The sequence below is a fragment of the Conger conger genome, unplaced genomic scaffold (genome assembly GCF_963514075.1).
Source record: "Conger conger unplaced genomic scaffold, fConCon1.1 SCAFFOLD_66, whole genome shotgun sequence".
NCBI lineage: Eukaryota > Metazoa > Chordata > Actinopteri > Anguilliformes > Congridae > Conger > Conger conger.
The window spans coordinates 182,027-208,956 of NW_026890284.1; the positions used below are offsets into that span (position 1 = coordinate 182,027).

At 43.7% G+C, this 26,930-nt stretch overlaps 2 protein-coding genes across 2 annotated transcripts; both read right to left on the minus strand.

The window, feature by feature from the left end:
* Positions 1-5,061: 5,061 nt before the first annotated feature.
* Positions 5,062-10,306, minus strand: LOC133119555 (immunoglobulin lambda-1 light chain-like). The gene is made up of 4 exons (XM_061230060.1): positions 10,288-10,306; positions 8,131-8,490; positions 6,745-7,098; positions 5,062-5,072 (listed from the first exon to the last, which is right to left on the minus strand). The coding sequence occupies exons 1-4, from the start codon at positions 10,304-10,306 to the stop codon at positions 5,062-5,064; spliced, it is 744 nt and encodes a 247-aa protein (XP_061086044.1).
* A 4,575-nt stretch (positions 10,307-14,881) lies between these two features.
* Positions 14,882-19,201, minus strand: LOC133119556 (immunoglobulin lambda-1 light chain-like). The gene is made up of 4 exons (XM_061230061.1): positions 19,084-19,201; positions 17,194-17,553; positions 15,482-15,835; positions 14,882-14,907 (listed from the first exon to the last, which is right to left on the minus strand). Exons 1-4 carry the CDS (start codon positions 19,199-19,201, stop codon positions 14,882-14,884), a joined length of 858 nt encoding a protein of 285 aa, XP_061086045.1.
* Positions 19,202-26,930: the final 7,729 nt, after the last annotated feature.

Here is a 26,930-nt window from a genome sequence, read left to right on the forward strand (position 1 = left end):
GAGTGGCTGTTGGTTCAGCCTTTTAACTGTAAAAAGGGCATCATCAGCTCCAGTGTGGTTGGATTAGAGGAGGGAGAAGTGTGTCTTTCACTGAAGCAACAGCTCCACATCCACCAAAGCTGGGCTTCCTCAGGCAGCTCATATGAGCCCTGATCAGACATAACCTGTGTGTATGTGTGTGTGTGTGTGTGTGTGTGCACACGTTTGTGCATGTGTGTGTGTGTGTGTGTGTGTGTGTGGGCACATTTGTGCGTGTGTGTGTATGTGTGTGTGCACATTTGTGCGTGTGTGTGTATGTGTGTGTGTGTGCACGTTTTTGCATGTGTGTGTGTATGTGTGTGTCTGCACGTTTGTGCGTGTGTGTGTGTCATGCAGCTCTATGGACACGTGGCCCAGATGAGACAAGAGGTAGTGGCACTTATGATGACGACTATATGTTTAGAACAGCATTCCATGTGTATTTTCCTCGTTATGGATGTGATGCTTTGACTTGTGGTAGAACCTATGCACTTGTAAGTCGCTTTGGATTAAAAGCGTCTGCCAAATGACAAAAATGTAAAATGTAAAATGTAGTGCGGTTGTAGTGAAAAAAAAACCATTTCATTTTACAACAAAGGTAAAAAGTGGAAACAGTTGTGGTAGAAAGGTATACAGAGAGGTGTGCTGCATGGTGGAAGCAGAGCCAGCTGTTAGGCTTCTCTGTCTGTGAGGGGGAGGCAAGTTCTGAAACTGAGTTCAAGAACTGCCTCTCTGGGAGGCAAACTGGTATTATCTAATACCTCTTTCACACTAAAGCAATGAATGAGGAACCTGCTATTGCTGTGAATGAGGAAACCTTTCTCATTTGACCTGGGAGCATAACCCTAGTCATGACCTGAGATTTATGTGGGTGCATAAGGCACATTGCTGGGCTTTGGCATGAAAGGGGGGACATGGGTTGGGCTACTATACTCGGTAAAGTTAGTTAGCTGAACCGATCCTCAATCTTGAAACAGTGTGTTTTTAGTCTGCGTCGAAATACAGGGAGGGATTCTGAGAGAGAGGGAGAGAGAGAGAGAGAGAGAGAGAGAGAGAGAGAGAGAGAGAGAGAGAGAGAGAGAGAGAGAGAGAGAGAGAGAGAGAGAGAGAGAGAGAGAGAGAGAGAGAGAGAGAGAGAGAGAGAGAGAGAGAGATGCATGCTATGGAAACCACAAAGGTGGAGCACAAGGGTTTTGTTTTGAGTCAATGGCCAGAGAGACAAAACCACAGAGCCAAGCATTCTTCCAGCAAGCAGGTCTCAGGATGTTATGAAGTTAGAAACAGTCTATAATTAACACTGAAAATGCCCTGAAAATGGTTTTATTGTGATATTGAAAATGATATTCATCATTGCAAGCAGTATATCCGAAATCTGAAGGATGCACACAAGCTTAAAACATATGTCTAAAACAGCATAATCAGACCAAAATAGTGTAATTCTGAAAAGTTTTACATTGCACACATTTTAGAAGAAAACATGTGAATGATGATGAATACAGAATATTAAAGTTAAAAGCCCTCTTTAATTACAGAGGGCAATACCAATCTTTTGTCACTAGAATTTAAGCACAATTTATGCAGGAACAGATTTCTCATTATTTGTGTTTTGAAATGAAGTTTGTGCAGTTTTTTAAAGCCGCTCTTTTCTAGACAGTTGAAAAATGTAAAGGTGGTCTGAGGCATGAGGGGGGAGTGCCAGTGGGGTTTCAGTGCTGAGAGAGGGAAGTGTGAACACAGCTCTGTACTGCAGTGCAATGTATCAGCAATAGGTATGTCCATGTGACATTTACTGCAGGTCAGTCTTCCTGTGTAGCTGTGGTCTGAGTAAAGCTGAATATATAAGGCTGTGGGTGGAAAATAAGTGAACCTCCCCTGTCACCACAACAGAACAGTCAGAAACGGAAAAACGCATTGTGCTACTGATGAAAAAGAGAGCTGCCTGTAAAAGATTTCTGTCAGTTTCTATGAGCGTTTTAGAAACAAGTTAATTTTTGCCTACAAACTTACCCCAATGGATAGCATAGTCTCTTATAACTGCTTGTGCTGGTGCTTGTTTGAAGCATCTTTGAAGCTGATATGCTTCAATATATCAAATTCAATCTGTCACGTTTCAGGTCTGTCTCGCCATGTTTTATGTTTATTCATGTTGTCTTAGTCACGTAGTGTCTTATCATGTATTATGTTAGTCTAGGTTCGCCATGTTGTTTAGTTTATTTCTTGTTACGATTTATTTTCTCGTCATGTCTAGTTATGTTTCGTTACGATTATATTACCTGGTTATGTTGAGTGATTATCGTCTTAGTTTCGCTTTGTGTTATGTTTCGATGCATGTTTATTGTTACGTTAACTGGTCGTTGTTATGCATACACTTTTACATGTTTTTCCGCAAACCTTGCGTTCCGCCTTTTCTCTCTCTCTCTCTCTCTCTCTCTCTCTCTCTCTCTCTCTCTCTCTCTCTCTCTCTCTCTCTCTCTCTCTCTCGTTCTGTCCTTCACTCCCCTAATGTTTATATTTGTCTATTTACTAAAACTACTAACGCTAGATCAGGATGGGGGAGAAACTAACAAGACTAATCATGTGTTCATGTTACCTTACGTTTCTCGTGCATGTCATTTACTAATTTACTAATGCTAGGGCAGGATAGGTTTATTACTAACGATTACTAATCTCCTTGTTAAACTTGTCATCCATCGCACCTGTTTTCCATTTCCTTGCTACGCTCTAACTAATTGTCTACACCTGTCTACACCTGCATTCATAGCCCAGTCGCGCAACTGTTCACTGCGAAATTGTCTGCCTCTGTTTTCCACGCAACTCTTGAGCATTAGTTACTGTTTGATTACACGTTACGATCCACGCCTGTTTACTGACCATCGATTATTGATTTCTGTTTTGTGACCTTCGTTTGTTTATTGACTACGTCCCCGCCTACCGTTTTTGTACTTTTGCCCCGCTGATTGTTTCATGGTTTCGACTCCCGCTTCGCCCACGACTACGCCTCTGCCTGCCGTCCGCCTGTTCATCTGCCCCGCTGACAGCTCTCCTGCTACCGGACCTCCCTGCACGCCTACCGACTACGAGATTGCCTCTTCCCTCGGCACCGTGCTTTTTGTTTGTTTTGTATTTGTTTGGCTGGATCTTCGTGTATGGACTTTGCTTGTATTGACTACGCTCCTGGGACTCGTCCCGAATAAAGCCCTAACGGGACTTTATTTTACTATTGTTTCTGAGTCGTGCATTTTGGGTCCAACCCCCACGCACCCGTCTCACAATCAAGAGTACACTTGATCTCAACACAGTCAGTGTATCAGCAATAGGTATGTCCATGGCATCTGGCATTTAGTCAAAAAGTCAGATTTTCTCTCCAGATCATCCTAAAAACCACAAAAATGTACTTTGTATTTTTGGCAGATTTTCTGAAAATAATATGAATTTAGGTCATGAGAAGACAGTCAGCAGAAGGACTGAGGAGGATGGGCTCCCCCTTCAGTCTGGATCCATCCAAGCAACCAGAATCAAGTTCCTTGGAATGAATTTCTGTCAGCAGGGAGTTTTGTCTTGCCACTGGTGCCCTAGGTTTGCTCTCATGCGGCTTTAGGTCAGTTTTTTAAATGTGTGAATATAAATGCTTTGTTGCAGTTTCTATGAGCTACCTAGAAGCAGGATTTATTTTTAAAGTGTCGCACACATCTGGAATCAAAGTTACCCCAATGGCAGACACACTCTTTCACAATCTCGCAAAGCACTGGTAGAAGTTAACCTGGAGTGAAAGACCAATTGGCTTAGCTGAGTACAGTATGTGCTTGTTTATTCAGTCTAATGAGTTTGACTCTGTGACATTTATTTATGTGTTATAGTTCAATCTATGAAATGCAATCAAGAGTATGTTCAAAAACATAGAGAAATGTATTAACACTAAAATAACATGCAATTGAAATGTTTCCCATCTTATTTATGTGTGATGGCCATTATACCAGTCTTATACCAGTTATTTTGCACATGTAGAGTAAGAGTCAAAGGATGCTATAATCATGCTCAGCTCTATAAGGTAAATACTTTACTAAAGTCCATTCTGGCTAAGGGCGTTACTCTCTCCTTGTTCTCTAGATTATAAGCCCCTGTGAACACAGGACGTTATCTGCCACTGAGTCATTCAGTCAGAAAATGCGTCCAGTTCTTCTAGAACACACTGCGCAGCATCGATAACTGAGAACACAAGAAAGCTGTCGCTGTGCATACAGGAAGTGCTTTGGCGATTGAAGGTACAGAGAGGGCTCTGGCTGCAGGAGGCTTTAACTTCAGAAAGCATTAAACAAATATCAAACAAAAAAGCATGAACAATATTGAGCATAACAAATAATTATCCATTGAACTTCATAGAAATATATCATATTTTATTTCTAGAGAGTATTTTACAGAGGCATTTTCATAAAGATGCTTTCCAGTGGAGCCAGAAAAGGCCTTCTCAAAGGTATAAACGCAGTACATGACCTGAATGAGAGTCAGCTCCTCTTCCCTAATCACTGCAATACACTGCCGCCCTTAACTGTGTCAGATTTAGTAACATTGAACGACATTTAAACCTTGTGTTTTCTTTAGGGTGAAAAAAATTTGTGATGAGTGACAGATTGTTTCTTCATGCAAAATACATTTGGGGTTGAGGAGTTGAGTGAAAGTGGGCCATTTTTGCCTTAGGACAAGGGGAGTATGCAGAATCTAAAGACTGCACTAGGGTTAAAATGCAAGCACATCAGTGTACAATTTTTGAAGTTTTCATTTGTTTATTTGAAAAAACATTTAAGAATAAGCACCGCTCCAAGAGACTCTTTTAGTTTCTTATGGCAAATTTACAGTTTACAGATACTGCGAAGGAGGACATAAATTGTGATCATTCTTGTGACGAAGATTAATTCTGATGGAAAGCTTCACTCATGGTCTTTAAATGTCACACCTGAATAAACCATTTCTTTCTCTTCCTCCCTCTTCTTCCTCCTCACTTTGGGTTTCTTGGTGGTGAAAGTCAAAGCAGCGTAATTCATCGCTTCATCTTGATGCTAAAAGGAAACATGAGACACATACAGTTACTCCTCATTCCGATGATCATTTTACCAGGATATTCAACACAGAAATTGCTTTAGTTCATTAAAAATATGAAATATAATATTTGTACCTGTTCGCCCGACAAGGACACTTGGTTGTTTGATGCAGCCCCTGTTTGAGTAAAATTATTAATTCATTTATTTATTATTCATTTATTTTATTTAATCTATATTTAACCAGGATAGGCTCATTGAGATTAAGAATCACTATTTTCAAGAGCAACCTGACCAAAATAGGCAGCAGCAAGTCAAAAGTTACTGAAACAAATGCTAAAACAAATTACAATACATGACAACAAATTAAAAATAAGTATAAACCACTAGAGTCTGAAAATAATTGTTCAACTAATGCAACTACTTTAATTATGTGTAATCAACTATGTAAGCAATATTTCCTCTTATTTTTATTATTATTATTATTATTATTATTATGATTATTATTATTATTGTTATTATTGTAGGGGTGGCCTGTAGCGTAGTCGTTAAGATACATGACTAGGACACGCAAGGTCGGTGGTTCGATCCCCGGTGTAGCCACAATAAGATCCTCACAGCCGTTGGGCCCTTGAGCAAGGTCCTTAACCCTGCATTGCTCCAGGGGAGGATTGTCTCCTGCTTAGTCTAATCAATGGTACATCGCTCTGGATAAGAGCGTCAGCCAAATGCAATTAATGTAATGCAATGATTATTTTAACTGACAATATGTTATTTTATTCATGACAATAAGAGCTGTTTGTTTTCATATAGAGCATCATATTCACCACAGTAGGGATTAAAACTTTTGGTGGTCAGAATAATCTGCACTGTCTTCATACCTTTCGCTCAAGAGCCATTTTATTTTCACAATGAGGGACTGTCACATCACAGCTGCCTCACATATCAAGTGGCTATACTTTAGTTCATGCCAGCTGGTATATATTGGGGCACATATCAGAAGCTGAAGTTTCATGAATTCAAGTGAGATTTGGCTTTTACATTACATGTGACACTGTATGACTAGATGTGCACATACCTACAGCACAAGTAGTGTGAGACAGTAATCTGTACCGATGGAGTAGCTTTACCTGTTGTTTTGCAGAACTGTACAGGAACTGCAGATAAATATTACTGCATGCTATTCACAAAATGGCCTGACAATATTGTACTCAATTTTCTTAAACTATTTTACACAATCACTTAACATACTGTATTTTCTAAATTCTCTCTTATTGAGTATTTGTAATATTGTCTATGCATCATACTTTTTGATGCAACACAAATTTCATTGTGTATAAGCTGTGAAATAATACATATTACATGTACCACACATTGATACCTTGGTCTCTTACCTTTGCAGTTCTCACAGTTTTTTCTCCTGCTCAGAGCGAGGAAAATATGTAGGATCACACTCAACGCCAAAGCTCCCGCCAAGCAATAAAGGAACGCTTCATTTCCTGACGATTTAGAGGCAAAATTCAATTTTAGAATTCTTCACAAGTTGCATTAACCTTTCAAGATCGGAGATCACAAATACGTGATTAGAATGTCCTTAAGTGAACATTGTAATGTACAGTAGATGCACAATAACTCCTTTGTCTTCAATGTCTTTTAAAAACAAAATTTCACAATGTGCCTGTTTTGTTCCTACCCTTGAAGTCCAGCTTGGTCCCGTTCCCAAACAGGATCTCCCCACAAGTGGCCACAGCACAGTAGTAAGTCCCAGCATCAGAGGGGCTGAGGTTCCTCTTGGGGAAGTTGTAGACACAGCTCTGTGTGGGAGACACAGTCCCAGAGCTCCTCTGGCACTCATCACTCCTGTGTCCATGGGTGTGAATGATTCCTGGAGGGGACTCTCCTGAGCCCGGTCTGAACCAGTGCACACTGTGTTCTCCTGCACAGGTCTCAGAGTGTACTGTACACTGCAGAGTCACAGAGTCTCCTGGCTGCACTGACTCAGACTCGGGCTGCTGCAGCACTACTGTCCTGCTCTGGGACTCTGGCCCTGTCAAAAGTTAGCACTCATTACACTCAATACAGAATTGTCCTTTGGATTCCACTGTGTAAGGTTTACATTTAAATGCAGTCTGGCTGTGTATTATTGTAGGTTATACAGAGAGCTGAAGATGACTCCACCAATTATAATATAAAGTGCAGCATGTTTTTGCACATATGTGTGATTCAGATGCAGTTTGTGCACTAGAAATGATCACGTCTATAAGCAATGTTATGTGAAAAAGGCTATTGATTAACTACATGCATTTTAGTATACTAGAAACTAAAACCATTGCATTAAATACATTTTTAAAATTATATTCAAATGAAGCAATTCATTTTTAATGCTTCAATGTTTTCCACTAATATCTCTACAAAAGATTACAGGGATACACTGCACACACTGAAACTTAATAAGATAAACAAGAAAGAAATGCAATTTCTTCAATCAGTTTTGAATGCTTTCTTTTTTATTCAAAAAATGTAAAAGCTATTAAATTTTCTAAAACTTCTTTGTAATATACAGCATGCAAACCATCATACATCATCAAACAATGTACATCACAAAATAAGAGTAATCAGTCATCCGATTCTATATTAGTCACAATAATTAATCCCAAAAATCTTCAACATCTTCATCACTAGGGCAATTTCAGTGAATGCGTTTTGAGTGATTGATTTCATGTTCAAAGAAACAATGGGCTACAGCTGATGCGCCAGCAAAGAACAATGAGGAGAACCAACAGGACCCGACCGGACCCGGGTAGATTTTATATTTTTACTTTTTTATTCTTATTTTTCATATTTTCTCATTGTGACGTGTCATGGATTCATAGCTGAACGATAGATGAGTATTTCAATTTTCCAAATCTGCGCTTATCTCATTTTTGACCAAAATCGAATCAAACACAGGTTTTTTGTCAGATAAATTGAACCGATACTGAAGTATTGGAAAAAAGAAGCATAACTTCAATTTATAACGTAGAATGACAAATTACAATTTCGACAAGTTAAGCTAAGGAAAAATATAATTGATACTTACCCGTCACTATTAATGTACTTCCATTTCCAAAGCTGATTTCACCGAAGAAGTGAATAAAAGTGCAGTAGTATGTTGCTGAATCTGATGGCTCTACATTTGAGACAGTCAGGTTAAAGCTTCCCTCTGCTGTCTTAGCACTGAGACGTGGACTGTTTTTAAACTCATTGAAAAACACAGCATCTCTATCATAGTTCACCATCTTTGTGACATGCTGAGGCTTCTGTCCAAGTGGGTGCTTTATCCAGCTGATCACGGCTGCTCCTCTTCTATCAGAACAGAAACACGGGAGAGTCACGGTGTCTCCAAGCTGAGCTGTCACCACAGCGTTGGGCTGAACTACACTCTGCCCAAGCAGACCACCTGGAATCCAACAGAAAGCAATATTTCAACTTCACTGACAATGGGGGGAAAAGACAAAGCAGAAACACCCACCATTCTCTGTGTACTCTCTGTACACTGCTTAAAATGATTGTAAAATTATTTTTGTCAATAAGTCAGAAACAAGTATACACTTACGCAGTTTGCTGAAAAACATCAGAATAACACAGAGGGCTGCCATCGCTGTATCTGAGCTCTTCTGTCCTTGAGTCTCTCCTCTGGTTGAGACCCTGTTGTACCCTGCACTGTAAAACTCAAAGTGTACAGAGTAGGAGGACTTGAGCTGATCATTTTCCAGTAGGAGGTCACAAGTCAGGGGCAGATATAATTGGCTGTTAAAACATGTTTTGGGTGACAAAGTTTATGTGTGTATGTGTGTGTGTAAATATATGTGTGTGAAAGTTTGTGTGTGTGTTTGTGTGTGTGTGTGTGCGTATATGTGTTTATGTGTGTGTGTGTGTGTGTGTGTGTGCCTGTGTAGAGGTTCAAGAATGTATGTGTATGTGTGTGCACATTTGTGCGTTAGTGCGTGTTTATAGGTGTGTCTATGTGTGTGCATGTTTGTGCATGTGTGTGTGTATGTGTGTGTGTGCACATTTGTGCGTGTGTTTGTGCACATTTGTGCAGGTGTGTGTGTGTGTGTGTGTGTGTGTGTGCACATTTGTGCTTGTGTGTGTGCATATGTGTGTGTGTGCACAGTTGTGCATGTGTGTGTGTGTGTGCACGTTTGTGCATGTGTGTGTGTGTATATGTGTGTGTGTGCAAGTTTGTGCATGTGTTTGTGTGGGTGTGTGTGTGTGTGTGTGTGTGTGTGTGTGTGTGTGTGTGTGTGTGTGTTTATGTCATGCAGCACTATGGGCACGTGGCACAGATGAGGGAAGAGGTCGTGCGGTTGTAGTGGGAAAAAACGTTTAATTTTACAACAAAGGTAAAAAGTGGAAACAGTTGTGGTAGAAAGGTATACAGAGAGGTGTGCTGCATGGTGGAAGCAGAGCCAGCGTGCTGTCATGCCCATGAGTCTGTTAGTCCTCTCTGTCTGTGAGGGGGAGGCAAGTTCTGAAACTGAGTTCAAGAACTGCCTCTCTGGGAGGCAAACTGGTATTATCTCATACCTCTTTCACACTAAAGCAATGAATGAGGAACCTGTGTTTGCTATTGCTGTGAATGAGAAAAACCTGTGTCATTTGACCTGGGAGCCTAACCCTAGTCATGACCTGAGATTTATGTGGGTGCATAAGGCACATGACTGGGCTTTGGCATGAAAGGGGGGACATGGGTTGGGCTACTATACTAGGTAAAGTCAGTTAGTTGAACTGATCCTCAATCTTCTCGTGTTTAACTTGGGCAGAAATGATGTTCTGAAGCCTAAACATAATTTCTTCAGCAGTGACATGTTCAGTGGCGGCAGCTAGTTAAGATGAGCCCCAGTGCCCATGGACCCTCCCAAACCAGGGGCCCCAGTGCCCATGGACCCTCCCAAACAAGGGGCCCCAGTGCCAATGGGCGCTCCCAAACCACGGTCCCCAGTGCCCACGGGCCCTCCCAAACCAGGGGCGCCAGTGCTTATGGCCCCTCCCAAACCAGGGGCCCCAGTGCCCATTGGCCCTCCCAAACCAGGGGCCCCAGTGCCCATGGCCCCTCCCAAACCAGGGGCCCTGGTGCCCATGGGCCCTCCCAAACCAGGGGCCCCAGTGCTTATGGCCCCTCCCAAACCAGGGCCCCCAGTGCCCATGGCCCCTCCCAAACCAGGGGCCCCAGTGCCCATGGCCCCTCCCAAACCGGGGGCCCCGGTGCCCATGGCCCCTCCCAAACCAGGGGCCCTTGTGGCGCTGCACCTTTATCACCACCACTGGACATGTATGAAAGTACACTTTGGGCACCTGGGTCTTGACTGAATGGTAAGGACCCCATTCTTTCCCAAGAACACAAGAGTTTAAATGGGCCAAACGCATGTTTCGGTACCTCATGTGATCCCTGGCTTTTGTGTCTGAAAGTGGGCTGTCCCGGCTTGAGGAGCAGGGTGCTGAAGTTTCTCCTGGTCCTGCAGGCACTATCCGTGGTTCTGAATGTCCCTGCTGTGGAAAGGAAGAGGAGGAAGCCATATGTGTTGTTGGCACCTCTTTAATCAGATGCCTTTGAAAAACCTACTGATTTAAAAGAAGAGTTTCATAGGAAATATTGATCCTGTCTCACGGTTGATGGCTGAGGACAAAAAAGGCCTTGCAGAGCATGTTGGCCCTAGTAGACCTACTTTGCTGGAACAGGAAGTGAGGTTTTCGAGGGTATTTAATTTCACATCCTGCTGCAGTTGCCCAGGGGTGAATTTTCTAGCATTTCTGAATAAGAGTAGATCAGAGTAATGTTCATCACAGTTTTGATCCTACTCACTGTAAAGGATCATGCAGGATGTCATGAGTTAGGTTTAGGTGTATTTTTAGTCTGCGTCGAAATAGGGGGAGGGATTCAGAGAGAGAGAGAGAGAGAGAGATAGAGAGAGAGAGAGGTATTGATATGATGAGTGATATTCATCATTGCAAGCAGTATATCTGAAGGATGCACACAAGCTTAAAACATTTCTCTAAAACAGCATAATCAGACAAAAATAGTGTCATTCTGAAAAGTTTTACATTGCACACATTTTAGAAGAAAACATATGAATGATGATGAATACAGAATATCAAAGTTAAAAGCCCTCTTTAATTATAGAGGGCAATACCAATCTATTGTCACTAGAATTTAAGCACGGTTTATGCAGGAACAGATTTTTCATTATTTGTATTTTGAAATGTTGTTTGTGCAATGTTTTAAAGCCACTCTTTTCTGGACAGTTGAAAAATGGAAAGGTGTGGTGCCAGTGTGGTTCCAGTGCTGAGAGAGGGAGGTGTGAACACAGCTCTGTAATGCAGGTCAGTCTTCCTGTGTAGCTCTGGTCTGAGTAAAGCTGAATATATAAGGCTGTGGGTGGAAAATAACTGAATCTCCCCTGTCACCACAACAGAACAGTCTGAAACAGACAAACACATTGTGCTACTGATGAAAAAGAGAGCTGTGTGTAAAAGATTTCTGTCAGTTTCTATGAGCTTTTTAGAAACAAGTAAATTTTTGCCTACAACCTAACCCCAATGTCTGCTTGACCCCCATGCTCTTTCTTGATAGCATAGTCTCTTATAACTGCTTGTGCTGGTACTTTTTTGAAGCATTTTTATGCTTCAATGTATCAAATTTAATCAAGAGTACACTTGATCTCAACACAGGCAGTGTATCAGCAAGATGTATCTCCATGTGACATTTACTGCCTGCCTTTTTTACTGTCACCATTTTTCTAGGGTGGTATTAATCAAATAGTCAGATTTTCTCTCCAGATCATCCTTAAAACCACAAAAATGTACTGTGTATTTTTGGGAGATTTTCTGAAAATTATATGAATTTAGGTCATGAGAAGACAGTCAGCAGAAGGACTGAGGAGGATGGGCTCCCCCTTCAGTCTGGATCCATCCAAGCATCAAGTTCCTTGGGATGAACTTCTGTCACCAGGGAGTTTTTTTCTTGCCACTGGTGCCCTAGGCTTCCTCTTATGGGGGTTTAGGTCAGAGTTTTTTAAATGTTAATTAAATTTTAATCTGGAGTGAAAGACCAGTTGGCTCAGCTGAGAACAGTATGTGCTTGTTTATTCAGTCTAATGAGTTTGACTCTGTGACATTTCTTTATGTGTTATAGTTCAATGTATAAAATGCAATCAAGAGTATGTTCAAAAACATGTAGAAATGTAATAACATTTAATTAACATGCAATTTAAATGTTTACCATCTTATTTATGTGTGATGGCCATTATACCAGTCTTATACCAGTAATTTTGCACATGTAGAATAAGAGTCAAAAGACGTTATAATCATGCTCAGCTCTCTAAGGTAAATACTTTACTAAAGTCCATTCTGGGTAAGGGTGTTACTCTCTCTTTGTTCTCTTGATTATAAGACCCTGTGAACACAGGAAGGTATCTGCCACTGAGTCATTCAGTCAGAAAATGCGTCCAGTTCTCCTCAAACACACTGTGCATCATCAATAACTGACAACGCAATAAAGCTGTCGCTGTGCATACAGGAAGTGCTTTGGCTATTGAAGGTACAGAGAGGGCTCTGGCTGCAGGAGGCCTTGTCTTCAGAAAGCATGTTCAGTAAAACATGCAGAAGAGTACACAGATTCACAGTGACCCTGGCTTAGAAGTGACAGATTTTGTACTGTATGCCAGACGCACCGCTGGTGTGGATGTGCAAAGATACATTATCTCCACATGCCTCTCTGCTGTATGTGGAGTAAATATCCCTGTAAAACTTAAAATGACAGTATTTATACAGTAAGGTGGATTGTGATAGCAATTACGTATGTACCCTGACTGTCTGATCTATGGAAACATCAAACAAAAAAGCATGACAAATATTTACCATAAGAAATAATTCTGCATTAAACTTCATAAAAATATATCGGATTTTATTTGTTTAGAGCATTTTAAAGAGGCATTTTCATAAAGATTTTCATAAAAAACTTTGCAGTGGAGCCAGAAAAGGACACCCCCCGTAACTAGTGCAGCTCCGAAAAGGAAATAGCCCCAAAAAACGGCTAAGGAAAATAAAGCAACCCTTAAAAACCAGGGCAAATAACCCAACCAAAATGAGTGCTAAAAGGCGAGCACTGCAACCCCGGACCGGGGATCCCAAAATAAAAGTACAACCCAGTATAAAAGACTAGGTAAGTAAAATAAAGAGCCGTGAGTCGCAGCTCAGGAAAACGCACAAACCCACAGGCTCACCCGAGCTTGAAAACAAAAGAGAAAAACAAAAGAACCTATAGGAAGGCGTTCGCAGTGTACACAGACTAGCGAGCAGAACACCTTCCTTACCTTATTTCCTTTTAAATGAATACCAAAACCCAAAACCAGCACAATACCTGACTCATATAATTACTGAGTCTACCGTGTGCTTTACCAGCTTGGTGACAGAGCGAACAGTGACACCAAAGCGTCGACCGATTGTCCGCGAGTGCTTTATATACAGCTTCAGCAGGTAAGGTACCCTTGGCACTAATGAGGGCCAGGTGAAAATAATAAAGCCCGGTACTACCTCCCAACCCTGACATCCTAATGTTTCACTTTTCCATCTCTGTTTATTATCACATTACTGGCATTTAGTAGGCTCTTTTACACAGAGTGACTTACACAATTCTACAATTTATATTAAATATACACTGAAGTCATTCAAGTTAACAGACTTCTTGCAGAACATGACCTGAATGAAAGTCACCTCCTCTTCCCTAACCACTGCAATACACTGCCGCCCTAAACTGTGTCAGATTTAGCAACATTGAACGAAATTTAAACCTTGTGTTGGCTTAAGGGTGAAAAATGACCCACCACTGTATTTAATAGCAAATAAAACTCCCTGACTGTTCTTTTTTCAACTTTAAATTTGATGACAAAGTTGATGAGTGACAGATTGTTTCTTCATGCAAAATACATTTGGGGTTGAGGGGTTGAATGAAAGTGGGCCATTTTTGACCCTAAGGACAAGGGGAGTATGCAGAATCGTAAGACTACACTCGGGTTGAAGTTTTATTTCATTTATTTGAAAAAACATTTAAGAATAAGCACAGCTCCAAGAGACTCTTTTTGTTTTTAAAGGCAAATTTACAGTTTACGGCTCATATACTGTAATGTGCACCGATGTGAAGGAGGACATGTTTGATAAATTGTGATCATTCTTGTGACAAAGATTAATTTTTATGGAAAGCTTCACTCGTGGTCTTTAAATGTCACACCTGAATAAACCATTTCTCTCTCTTCCTCCCTCTTCTTCCTCCTCACTTTGGGTTTCTTGGTGGTGAAAGTCAAAGCAGTGTAATTCATCGCTGCATCTTGATGCTAAAAGGAAACGCACATATGATTACAGTATATTTTCCGGAGAAATGGTCCATTTTACGTTTTGACGCAGCCCCCGTTTGAGTAAAATAAAAAGGAAATTCATAACAAAATAATTAATGCAATGATTTTTCAAATGAGAAATGATGATGAGTATTATTATTATTATTATTATTATTGTTATTATTATTATTATTATTATTATTATTATTATTATTATTATTATATTATTATTCTTTTGTAATAATATGTGCAAATGGGGTCAATATTACTCAATGTTACTCTAATCAAGTAAAAAAAAAACAGTCCATATTACTGTGCAGAGGTCCCCAAGGCAAATGTTGGACACAGGAATATCATACAGCCTGACCCTACTGTGTTAGCCCCTTGTAATACAATGCAGTATGCACTAAAAATAGTTCATGGGCATGCAGTTGTACAGTGTTTAAGTATGTATGCAGCTTACGTTCTGATCTTAGCTTGGCCTTCTGAAACGGGAGATGATGACACATATCATCACAGCGCCAAAAAGTACCCCCGTCCTCAGGATGGACAGCCAGGAAAGGATGGTCACAACTCCTGGGTGAAATAGCATTAGTCCATGCATATGCACTTTTTGAAGTCGCATTACTGTAAATAATGTATACTGTATTTAAATACTGTATATTTAAAGCTGGGCGGCATGGATGGTGCTGTGCGTAGCACTGCCGCCTCACAGCAAGGAGTTCCTGGGTTTGAATCCCGGTCGGCCGGGGCCTCTCTGTGTGGAGTTTACATGTCCTCCCCGTGTTTGCATGGGTTTCCTCCGGGTACTCCAGTTTCCTCCCACAGTCAAAAGACATGCAGCTCTAGCTGATGGGAGAGTCTAAATTGCCCTTAGGTATGAGTGTGTGAGTGAATGGTGTGTGTGCCCTGCGATGGACTGGCGACCTGTCCAGGGTGTATTCCTGCCTTTCACCCAATGTATGCTGGGATAGGCTCCAGCCCCCCTGCAACCCTGTTCAGGATAAGCGGGTTCGGATGATGAATGAATGAATTAATTAATGAATATTTAAAGCTTACCCTCAACATCCAGCTTGGTCCCATTCCCAAACAGGATCTCCCCACAGGTGGCCACAGCACAGTAGTAAGTCCCAGCATCAGAGAGGCTGAGGTTCCTCTTGGGGAAGTTGTAGACACAGCTCTGTGTGGGAGACACAGTCCCAGAGCTCCTCTGGCACTCATCGCTCCTGTGTCCATGGGTGTGAATGATTCCTGGAGGGGACTCTCCTGAGCCCGGTCTGAACCAGTGCACACTGTGTTCTCCTGCACAGGTCTCAGAGTGTACTGTACACTGCAGAGTCACAGAGTCTCCTGGCTGCACTGACTCAGACTCGGGCTGCTGCAGCACTACTGTCCTGCTCTGGGACTCTGGCCCTGTCAAAAGTTAGCACTCATTACACTCAATACAGAATTGTCCTTTGGATTCCACTGTGTAAGGTTTACAAATAAATGCAGTCTGGCTTTGTATTATTGTACGTTATACAGAGAGCTGAAGATGACTCCACCGATTATAATATAAAGTGCAGCATGTTTTTGCACATATGTATGATTCAGATGCAGTTTGTGCACTAGAAATGATCATGTCGAGAAGCAATGATATGTTAAAAAGACTATTGATTAACTACATGCATTTTAGTATACTATAAATTAAACCATTGCATTAAATACATTTTAAAAATTATATTCAAATGAAGCAATTCATTTTTAATGCTTCAATGTTTTCCACTTCAGTAGAAATGGTTAATAACTCTACAAAAGATAACAGGGACACACTGCACACACTGAAACTTGATAAGATAAACCAGAAAGAAAAGCAATTTCTTCAATCAGTTTTGAATGCTTTCTTTTTTATTCAAAAAATGTAAAGCTTCTTTGTTATATACAGCATGCAAACCATCATACATCATCATACAATGTACATCACAAAATAAGAGTAATCAGTCATCCGATTCTAAATTAGTCACAATAATTAATCCCACAAATCTTCAACATCTTCGTCACGAGGGCAATTTCAGTGAATGCATTTTGAGTGATTGATTTCATGTTCAAAGAAACAATGGACTACAGCTGATGCACCAGCAAAGAACAATGTGGAGAACCAAGAGGACCCAACCGGACCCGGGTAGATTTTATATTTTAACTTTTTTATTTTTATTTTTCATATTTTCTCATTGTGACGTGTCATGGATTCATAGCTGAACGATAGATGAGTATTTCAATTTTCCAAATCTGCGCTAATCTCATTTTTGACCAAAATCGAATCAAACACAGGGTTTTTAAGTATTCTCTAAAACTGAGAACTGCAAGATGTTACCCCCTTGGTCTCAAATTAATAACCACACATTACAACAGTGGTATGCAGAAGAGCATCTCTGAACACAACATATGAAGACTCTAAATGGACAGGCTACACCAGCAGAAGACGCATTAAGTCTAAAAAAGGTCTAGTCAAGTGCTCACTGAGTATATAAACGTAGCCTTTAAGATGTACAGCAAATGGCAGCTCTGCTTTTGGCGAAAGCATCACCATAAACAGTTCATACGCTAAATATCAATTTTATTATATTTTTTATCTTTTTATTATTTGTCTTTTACTTCAGAGTGTTTTTGTCAGATAAATTGAACCGATACTTAAGTATTGGAAAAAAGAAGCATAACTTCAATTTATAACGTAGAATGACAAATTACAATTTCGACAAGTTAAGCTAAGGAAAAATATAATTGATACTTACCCGTCACTATTAATGTACTTCCATTTCCAAAGCTGATTTCACCGAAGAAGTGAATAAAAGTGCAGTAGTATGTTGCTGAATCTGATGGCTCTACATTTGAGACAGTCAGGTTAAAGCTTCCCTCTGCTGTCTTAGCACTGAGACGTGGACTGTTTTTAAACTCATTGAAAAACACAGCATCTCTATCATAGTTCACCATCTTTGTGACATGCTGAGGCTTCTGTCCAAGTGGGTGCTTTATCCAGCTGATCACGGCTGCTCCTCTTCTATCAGAACAGAAACACGGGAGAGTCACGGTGTCTCCAAGCTGAGCTGTCACCACAGCGTTGGGCTGAACTACACTCTGCCCAAGCAGACCACCTGGAATCCAACAGAAAGCAATATTTCAACTTCACTGACAATGGGGGGAAAAACAAAGCAGAAACACCCACCATTCTCTGTGTACTCTCTGTACACTGCTTAAAATGATTGTAAAATTATTTTTGTCAATAAGTCAGAAACAAGTATACACTTACGCAGTTTGCTGAAAAACATCAGAATAACACAGAGGGCTGCCATCGCTGTATCTGAGCTCTTCTGTCCTTGAGTCTCTCCTCTGGTTGAGACCCTGTTGTACCCTGCACTGTAAAACTCAAAGTGTACAGAGTAGGAGGACTTGAGCTGATCATTTTCCAGTAGGAGGTCACAAGTCAGGGGCAGATATTATTGGCTGTTAAAACATGCATTGGGTGACAAAGTTTAGGTGTGTATGTGTGTGTGTAAATATATGTGTGTGGAAGTTTGTGTGTGTGTGTGTGTGTGTGTGTGTGCGTATATGTGTTTATGTGTGTGTGTGTGTCTGTGTAGAGGTTCGTGAATGTATGTGTATGTGGGTGCACATTTGTGCGTGTTTGTGGGTGTGTCTATGTGTGTGTGCATGTTTGTGCATGTGTGTATACGTGTGTGTGTGCACATTTGTGCCTGTGTGTGTGTATATGTGTGTGCGTGCACAGTTGTGCATGTGTTTGTGTGTGTGTGTGTGTGCACGTTTGTGCATGTGTGTGTGTATATGCGTGTGTTTGCACGTTTGTGCATGTATGTGTGTATATGTGTGTGCGTGTGCACGTTTATATGTTACATTACATTATTGGCATTTGGCAGACGCTCTTATCCAGAGCGACGTACAACAAAGTGCATACCCATAACCAGGGATAAGTTCGCTGAAAGACCCTAGAGGTAAGTACAATTTCAACTGCATGTGTGTGTTTGTGTGTGTGTGTGCACGTTTGTGAACGTGTGTGTTTGTATGTCATGCACTATGGGCACGTGGCACAGATGAGGGAAGAGGTAGTGCGGTTGTAGTGGAAAAAAAACGTTTAATTTTACAACAAAGGTAAAAACAGTTGTGGTAGAAAGGTATACAGAGAGGTGTGCTGCATGGTGGAAGCAGAGCCAGCGTACTGTCTTGCCCATGAGTCTGTTAGTCTTCTCTGTCTGTGAGGGGGAGGCAAGTTCTGAAACTGAGTTCAAGAACTGCCTCTCTGGGAGGCAAACTGGTATTATCTAATACCTCTTTCACACTAAAGCAATGAATGAGGAACCTGTGTTTGCCATTGCTGTGAATGAGGAATCCTGTGTCATTTGACCTGGAAGCACAACCCCAGTCATGACCTGAGATTTATGTGGGTGCATAAGGCACATGACTGGGCTTTGACATGAAAGGGGGGACATGGGTTCGGCTACTATACTCGGTAAAGTTAGTTAGTTGAACCGATCCTCAATCTTCTTGTGTTTAACTTTGGCAGAAATGATGATGAGTCCCAGTGCCCATGGGCCCTCCCAAACCAGGGGCCCTAGTGCCCATGGGCCCTCCCAAACCAGGGGCCCCGATGCCCATGGGCCCTCCCAAACCAGGGGCCCCAGTGCCAATGGGCGCTCCAAAACCAGGGGCCCCGATGCCCATGGGCCCTCCCAAACCGGGGGCCCCAGTGCCAATGGGCCCTCCCAAACCAGGGGCCCCGGTGCCCATAGGCCCTCCCAAACCAGGGGCCCCAGTGCTTATGGCCCCTCCCAAACCAGTGGCCCTGGTGGCGCTGCACATATATCACCACCACTGGACATGTATGAAAGTTCACTTTGGGCTCCTGGGTCTTGAGTGAATGGTAAGGACCCCATTCTTCCCCAAGAACACAAGACTTTAAATGGGCCAAAGGCATGTTTCGGTACCTCATGTGATCCCTGGCTTTTGTGTCTGAAAGTGGGCTGTCCCGTCTTGAGGAGCAGGGTGCTGAAGTTTCTCCTGGTCCTGCAGGCACTATCCGTGGTTCTGAATGTCCCTGCTGTGGAAAGGAAGAGGAGGAAGCCATATGTGTTGTTGGCACCTCCTTAATCAGATGCCTTTGAAAAACCTACTCATTTAAATAAAGTTTGATATGAAATATTCTGTCTCACGGTTGATGGCCGAGGACAAAATAAGCCTTGCAGAGCATATTGGCCCTAGTAGACCTACTTTGCTGAAACAGGAAGTGAGGTTTTGCAGGGTGTTTAATTTCACATCCTGCTGCAGTTGCCCAGGGGTGAATTTTCATGCAGTTCTGAATAAGGGTACATTGCAGTAATGTTGATAACAGTTTTGATCCTATTCACTATAAATGATCATGCAGGATGTCATGAGTTAGGTTTACCGGGAGAGGACTGCAGGTTCCACTTTCCAAATTCTAAAAGACAAAACTAGGGTCAGGACAACCCTATTACAACCCTATTACAATTGAAATTACATTTCAATGAACCCTGGAATGAACACTGTCATTGAATCTACACACAGCTGGCACTTTATTCGGCATTTTAGACATAAGTCTTCTGCTGTTGTAGCCTGTCCACTTGGAGTTATGATGCGTTGTGTGTTCAGAGATGCTCTTCTGCATACCACTGTTGTAAAGTGTGGTTTCTGGCCTTTCTCCACTGACCTCTCTCATTAACAAAGTTTCAGCCCGCAGAACTACTGCTCACTGGATCCACCATTCAATTCATGCTTTTATGCATTCAGTTGCTGCCACATGATTGGCTGATTAAATATTTGCATTAACACGCTGGTTTACAGGTCTGCCTAAAGTGATCACTGAGTGAACGTCTCTCATTTGGCAAAAACATTGCTCAGGCTGTAATTTTACACTGAAACCAGGGTGAGCTGTCAGTAGTTTCAGGATTTTGTAATCATAATTCAAAAGCATAGCATAGAGAGAGAGAGAGAGAGAGAGATTTACATTTTAGTCGTAGGTTATTCCACAAGCTAAAGCATCACATCCATAACTAGTAAAATACACATGAAGTGCTGTTGCCCCCTCCGAGGAATCGCCACCTTAACGTGGTGGAGGGGTTTGTGTGTCCCGGTGATCCTGGGAGCTAGGTTGTCGGGGGCACTGTTAGCCCCCAGTAGGGTCTCCCAAGGCAAATTGGTCCCGGGGGAGGGGCCGGACTAAGAGCGATTCAAAGACTCCCATGACACGGCCACACAAAGACCCAGTTACCTCGCCCGGAAAAGGGAAACCGGGGCCCCCTGCTGGAGCCAGACCCGGGAGGGGAGCTCGTCGGCGAGCGTCTGGTGGCCGGGCCTTATCCCATGGGGCCCGGCCGGGCACAGCCCGAACTGGTCACGTGGGGTCGCCGCCCTGTGGGCTCACCACCTGCAGGGGTCGGCATCGGAGTCGGGTGCTTTGCCCAACGGGCAGTAGGCAAAGGCGGGGATCCGGGCGTGCTGATCCTCGGCATCGCAGACTGGTTCTGGGGACGTGGAACGTCACCTCTCTGGTGGGGAAGGAACCGGAGCTAGTGCGGGAGGCGGAGCGGTACCAACTAGATATAGTTGGGCTCACCTCCACGCACAGTACTGGTTCCGGAACCAAACTCCTGGAGAGGGGCTGGACTCTGTTCTTTTCTGGAGTTGCTCAAGGTGAGAGGCGCCGGGCGGGTGTGGGGATACTCACAAGCCACCGGCTGAGCGCCACTGTGTTGGAGTTCCACCCGGGGAACGAGAGGGTCGCTTCTCTGCGACTACGTGTCGCTGGGGGGAAGGCTCTGACTGTCATTTGTGCGTATGCACCAAATGGCAGTTCAGAGTATCCGGCCTTCTTGGAGTCACTGGGTGGCATCCTGGAAAGGGTGCCACCCGGAGACTCCATAGTTCTGCTGGGCGACTTCAACGCTCACGTGGGCAATGACGGAGAAACCTGGAGGGGGGTGATTGGGAGGAACGGCCTGCCTGATCTGAACCCAAGCGGTGTTTTGTTATTGGACTTCTGTGCTGGCCATGGATTGTCGATAACAAACACCATGTTCGAGCATAGGGTAGCTCATAAGTGTACTTGGTACCAGAGCACCTTAGGCCAAAGATCGATGATCGACTTTGTGGTCGTATCATCAGACCTGCGGCCGTATGTCTTGGACACTCGGGTGAAGAGAGGAGCAGAGCTGTCAACTGATCACCACCTGGTGGTGAGTTGGATCAAGTGGCCGGGGAGGCTGCCTGACAGACCCGGTAAACCCAAACGTGTAGTGAGGGTGAACTGGGAATGTCTGGCGGAGGCCCCTGTTCGCGAGGTCTTCAACTCCCACCTTCGGAAGAACTTCTCACGCATCCCGGGGGAAGCTGGGGACATGGAGTCCGAGTGGGCCATGTTCAAAGCCTCCATTGCAGAGGCGGCAAGCAGGAGCTGTGGCCAGAAGGTCATCGGTGCCTGTCGGGGCGGCAACCCAAGAACCCGCTGGTGGACACTAGCGGTGAGGGAGGCCGTCAAGCTGAAGAAGGAGTACCTGTCCCCTGAAGCAGCAGACAGGTACCGGGTGGCCAGAAGGGCTGCATCTTCGGCAGTCGCTGAAGCAAAAACCCGGGTATGGGAGGAGTTCGGGGAGGCTATGGAGAAGGACTTTCGGTTGGCCTCGAGGAAGTTCTGGCAAACCATCCGACGACTCAGAAAGGGAAAGCAGGGCTTGTCTCAGGCTGTTTTCAGCAGGGGAGGAGAACTGCTGACCCGGACTGGGGATATTGTCGGGTGGTGGAAAGAGCACTTCGAGGAGCTCCTGAACCCGAACAACACGTCCTCTGTGGAAGAGGCAGAGCCTGAAGACTCGGGGGAATCTGCACCTATATCCCTGGCGGAAGTTGCTGAGGTAGTCAAAAAGCTCCTCAGTGGCAAGTCGCCGGGTGTAGATGAGATTCGCCCTGAGATGCTGAAGGCTCTGGACATTGTTGGGCTGTCTTGGCTGACACGCCTCTTCAGTGTCGCGTGGAGGTCAGGGACAGTACCTGTAGAGTGGCAGACCGGGGTGGTGGTCCCCATTTTCAAGAAGGGGGACCGGAGGGTGTGCTCCAATTACCGGGGTATCACACTCCTCAGCCTCCCTGGGAAAGCTTACTCTAGGGTACTGGAAAGGAGGCTCCGACCGACGGTCGAACCTCGGATTCAGGAGGAGCAATGTGGCTTCCGTCCTGGCCGTGGAACAGTGGACCAGCTCTTTACCTTGGCAGGGTTGCTGGCGGGGTCATGGGAGTTTGCCCATCCAGTCCACATGTGCTTTGCGGACTTGGAGAAGGCTTTCGACCGTGTCCCCCGGGGAACCCTGTGGGGTGTACTACGGGAGTATGGGGTACCGGGGCCGTTGTTACGAGCCATCAGGTCCCTGTATAACCAAAGTGAGAGCTGTGTCCGCATTCTCGGCACAAAGTCAAGCACGTTTCCGGTGGGTGTTGGACTCCGCCAAGGTTGCCCCTTGTCACCGGTCCTGTTTGTGGTATTCATGGACAGGATCTCAAGGCGCAGCCGAGGTGAGGAGAGTGTCCGGTTTGGTGACCTCAGAATCGCATCTCTGCTTTTTGCGGATGATGTGGTTCTGCTGGCTTCATCGGACCGTGACCTTCAGCACGCACTGGAGCGGTTTGCAGCCGAGTGTGAAGCGGCCGGGATGAGAGTCAGCACCTCCAAGTCCGAGGCCATGGTTCTCTGCCGGAAAATGGAGGGATTGCTCCCTCCGGGTTGGGAACGAGTCTTTGCCCCAAGTGAAGGAGTTCAAGTATCTCGGGGTCTTGTTCACGAGTGAGGGTAGAAGACAGGTGGATCGGTGCAGCGTCAGCAGTAATGCGGGCATTGCACCGGACCTTCGTGGTGAAGAGGGAGCTGAGCCGGAAGGCGAAGCTCTCGATTTACTGGTCGATCTACGTCCCAACTCACCTATGGTCACGAGCTTTGGGTAGTGACCGAAAGAACGAGATCGCGTATACAAGCGGCCGAAATGAGCTTCCTCCGTAGGGTGGCCGGGCTCAGCCTTAGAGATAGGGTGAGGAGCTCGGACATCCGGAGGGAGCTCGGAGTAGAGCCGCTGCTCCTTCACATCGAAAGGAGCCAATTGAGGTGGTTCGGGCATCTCATCAGGATGCCTCCTGGGCGCCTCCCTTTGGAGGTTTTCCGGGCTCGTCCAACTGGGCGGAGACCCCGAGGGAGACCCAGGGCCGCTGGAGAGATTATATATCTCTCCTGGCCAGGGAACGCCTCGGGATCCCCCAGGAGGAGCTAGAATGCGTTGCTGGGGAGAGGGACGCCTGGAATACCCGGCTTTGCCTACTGCCCCCGCGACCCGACTCCGGATAAGCGGGTGACGATGGATGGATGGATGGATGGTGCTGTTGTAAACAAAACATACACTCATCCATCCATCCATCCATTATCTGAACCCGCTTATCCCGATCAGGGTCGCAGGGGGGCTGGAGCCTATCCCAGCATACATTGGGCGAAAGGCAGGAATACACCCTGGACAGGTCGCCAGTCCATCGCAGGGCACACGCACCATTCACTCACACACTCATGCCTACGGGCAATTTAGACTCTCCAATCGGCCTAACCTGCATGTCTTTGGACTGTGGGAGGAAACCGGAGTACCCGGAGGAAACCCACGCAGACACGGGGAGAACATGCAAACTCCGCACAGAGAGGCCCCGGCCGACGGGGATTCGAACCCAGGACCTCCTTACTGTGAGGCAGCAGTGCTACCCACTGCACCATCCGTGCCGCCTACACTCATTGTAAGTGCAATTTTATTGGGATATCGGAAAGGCGGGGGGATCAGGAGGGAGGACTAAGTTACAGTTTGAAACAGTGTGTTTTTAGTCTGCGTTGAAATAGGGGGAGGGGGATTCTGAGAGAGAGAGAGAGCGAGAGAGACAGAGAGAGAGAGATGAAACACCAGGTAGACATGTTATGTACGGCTCTGAGAACCCAAACGCAGACCACAGAATAATTGAAAATTGTGTTTAATAGTCCGAAATCGTAGCCAGGAGATCCAATACAAAGACAAAAACTAAAGGCAAAAGAATAGTCGAAGAACAGGCGAGGGGGTCAAAAATCCAGAAAATCAAAAGGCTAAAGTACAAATGGACGAAGGCAAGAATCAAAACCAGAAAACAAAGCAGAATGTCGAAAAGCAGAAAAGCAGAAAGGCAAACAAAACAAAAGGGCAAGGCAGGCTCGGAAATCAAAAGGCAAAGGGGTGTCTATCAAGAATCTCAAGAGTTAGGCACCAAAACTGATCAATGTTCTGACAAAGAACAATGCAGAGACTGAGGTTTAAATACATGAGGGAAGGTGACAATCTAGGCGGGGCTGGGAAAAAGGTGGGCTAAACAAATAGACAACAGGTGGGGAAACATAATAGGGTCATAACATAATAACGGGAGGGTGACGAAAACGCGGACTGGATGCACGTAACAAAACATATAAAACATACGGCTCCGGATTAGGGAGTAGACATTTGCATAGTTTGAAAACGTAGTGATAGTTAGAGACAGGTGCGAACACTTCGCTGAAACGAAACTAGTAATCAGGGATAGCATAGGGAGGCGGAGTTACAGAACAGTGCAGAAATACTAAGAGATTGCGTTCGTGAGTTAGTTACGTGAATATTTCTAAACTACCCGGTAAAAGGGATTGTTAGTTAGTTAGTTAGACAGACAGTAAGTGTATTAATCGGATTAGTACTGTACAAAACCTAGATTAGTAGTAGTTAGTAAGAATCGTGCTTTACAACATTTAACTACCAAGAAAAAGCAGGAAGTAAGAATCGCGAGTTTTAGAAGGAATGTTGAAAACCCGAAAACTACCGTAACCACCCGAATAGTGGGACACGCAGACAGGGGAGTGACTAGACTGGTAAACATTCAGACACAGACATAACAGGGGATGACAAATGAGAACACTAACCAGTTTCAAAAATGAATAAATAACAAGAATAAACATGAATACACACAGGACAAATACAGGAACATTACAAGACATTAAAATAATCATCTTAATAACAATCATTCTAAAATCCATAAGGATGTCTAAGATTTATTATTGCAGTTAAAAAAAATGCATGTAATTACTGTTCATCTGAAAAGAGCATGCATAGTTCTGTGTGAAGGACTGTAGGAGATGAGAGATAGAGAAAGAGAGAGGGCAGAAAGAAGAGGGAGAGACTTTTGATGTTCCTTTATTGAAACACACAACCATCCAAAATTGCCTTGAAAACCACCTCAAAACCAAACAAAAAGAAACAAAGAAACCAAAAATAAAGAGAGGAAGTGAGAAAGAGAGAGAGCAGAAAGAAGAGAGAAAGAAAGATAGAGAGAGGTGCATGCTATGGAAACCACAAAGGCGGAGCACAAGGGTTTTGTTTTGTTTTGAGTCAATGGCCAGAGAGACCAAACCACAGAGCCAAGCATTCTTCCAGCAAGCAGGTCTCAGGATTTTATGAAAATTATATTCATCATTGCAAGCAGTATATCAGAAATCTGCACACAAGCTTAAAACATTTGTATAAAACAGCATAGTCAGACCAAAATAGTGACATTCTGAAAAGTTTTACATTGCACACATTTTAGAAGAAAACATGTGAATGATGATGAATACAGAATATTAAAGTTAAAAGCCCTCTTTAATTATAGAGGGCAATACCAATCTATTGTCACTAGAATTTAAGCACAATTTATGCAGGAACAGATTTTTCATTATTTGTATTTTGAAATGTTGTTTTGTGCAGTGTTTTAAAGCCGCTCTTTTCTAGACAGTTGAAAAATGGAAAGGTGGTCTGAGGCATGAGGGGGGAGTGCCAGTGTGGTTTTAGAGCTGAGAGAGGGAAGTGTGAACACGGCTCTCTGCTGCAGGTCAGTCTTCCTGTTTAGCTGTGGTCTGAGAAAAGCTGAATATATAAGGCTGTGGGTGGAAAATAAGTGAACCTCCCCTGTCACCACAACAGAACAGTCTGAAACAGACAAACGCATTGTGCTACTGATGAAAAAGAGAGCTGTGTGTAAAAAGATTTCTGTCAGTTTCTATGAGCTTTTTAGAAACAAGTTCATTTATGCCTACACCCTTACCCCAATGGCTGACACACTCATTCTTGATAGCATAGTCTCTTATAACTGCTTGTGCTGGTGCTTTTTTGAAGCATTTTTGAAGCTGTTATGCTTCAATTCAATCAAGAGTACACTTGATCTCAACACAGGCAGTGTATCAGCAATAGGTATGTCCATGTGACATTTACTGCCTGCTTTTTTTACTGTCACCATTTTACTAGGGTGGCATTTAGTCAAAAAGTCAGATTCTCTCTCCAGATCATCCTAAAAAACATTAAAATGTATTGTGTATTTTTGGGTGATTTTCAGCAGCAGAAGCACTGAGGAGGATGGGCTCCCCCTTCAGTCTGGATCCATCCAAGCAACCAGAATCAAG

What these genes read in the sequence shown, in the direction of transcription:
- LOC133119555 (XM_061230060.1), bottom strand. An exon ending in AAGTACATTAATAGTGACGG is followed by an intron (nt 7,099 to 8,130) that starts GTAAGTATCAAT and finishes AACTTTTGACAG; the next exon opens with GGCCAGAGTCCCAGAGCAGG.
- LOC133119556 (XM_061230061.1), bottom strand. Translation starts at nt 19,201, where the DNA reads ATGGGCACCGGGGCCCCTGGTTTGGGAGGGCCCATTGGCACTGGGGCC. An exon ending in CATTGGCACTGGGGCCCCTG is followed by an intron (nt 17,554 to 19,083) that starts GTTTGGGAGGGC and finishes GTTGGATTCCAG; the next exon opens with GTGGTCTGCTTGGGCAGAGT. An exon ending in GACCAAGCTGGATGTTGAGG is followed by an intron (nt 14,908 to 15,481) that starts GTAAGCTTTAAA and finishes CTCCCGTTTCAG; the next exon opens with AAGGCCAAGCTAAGATCAGA.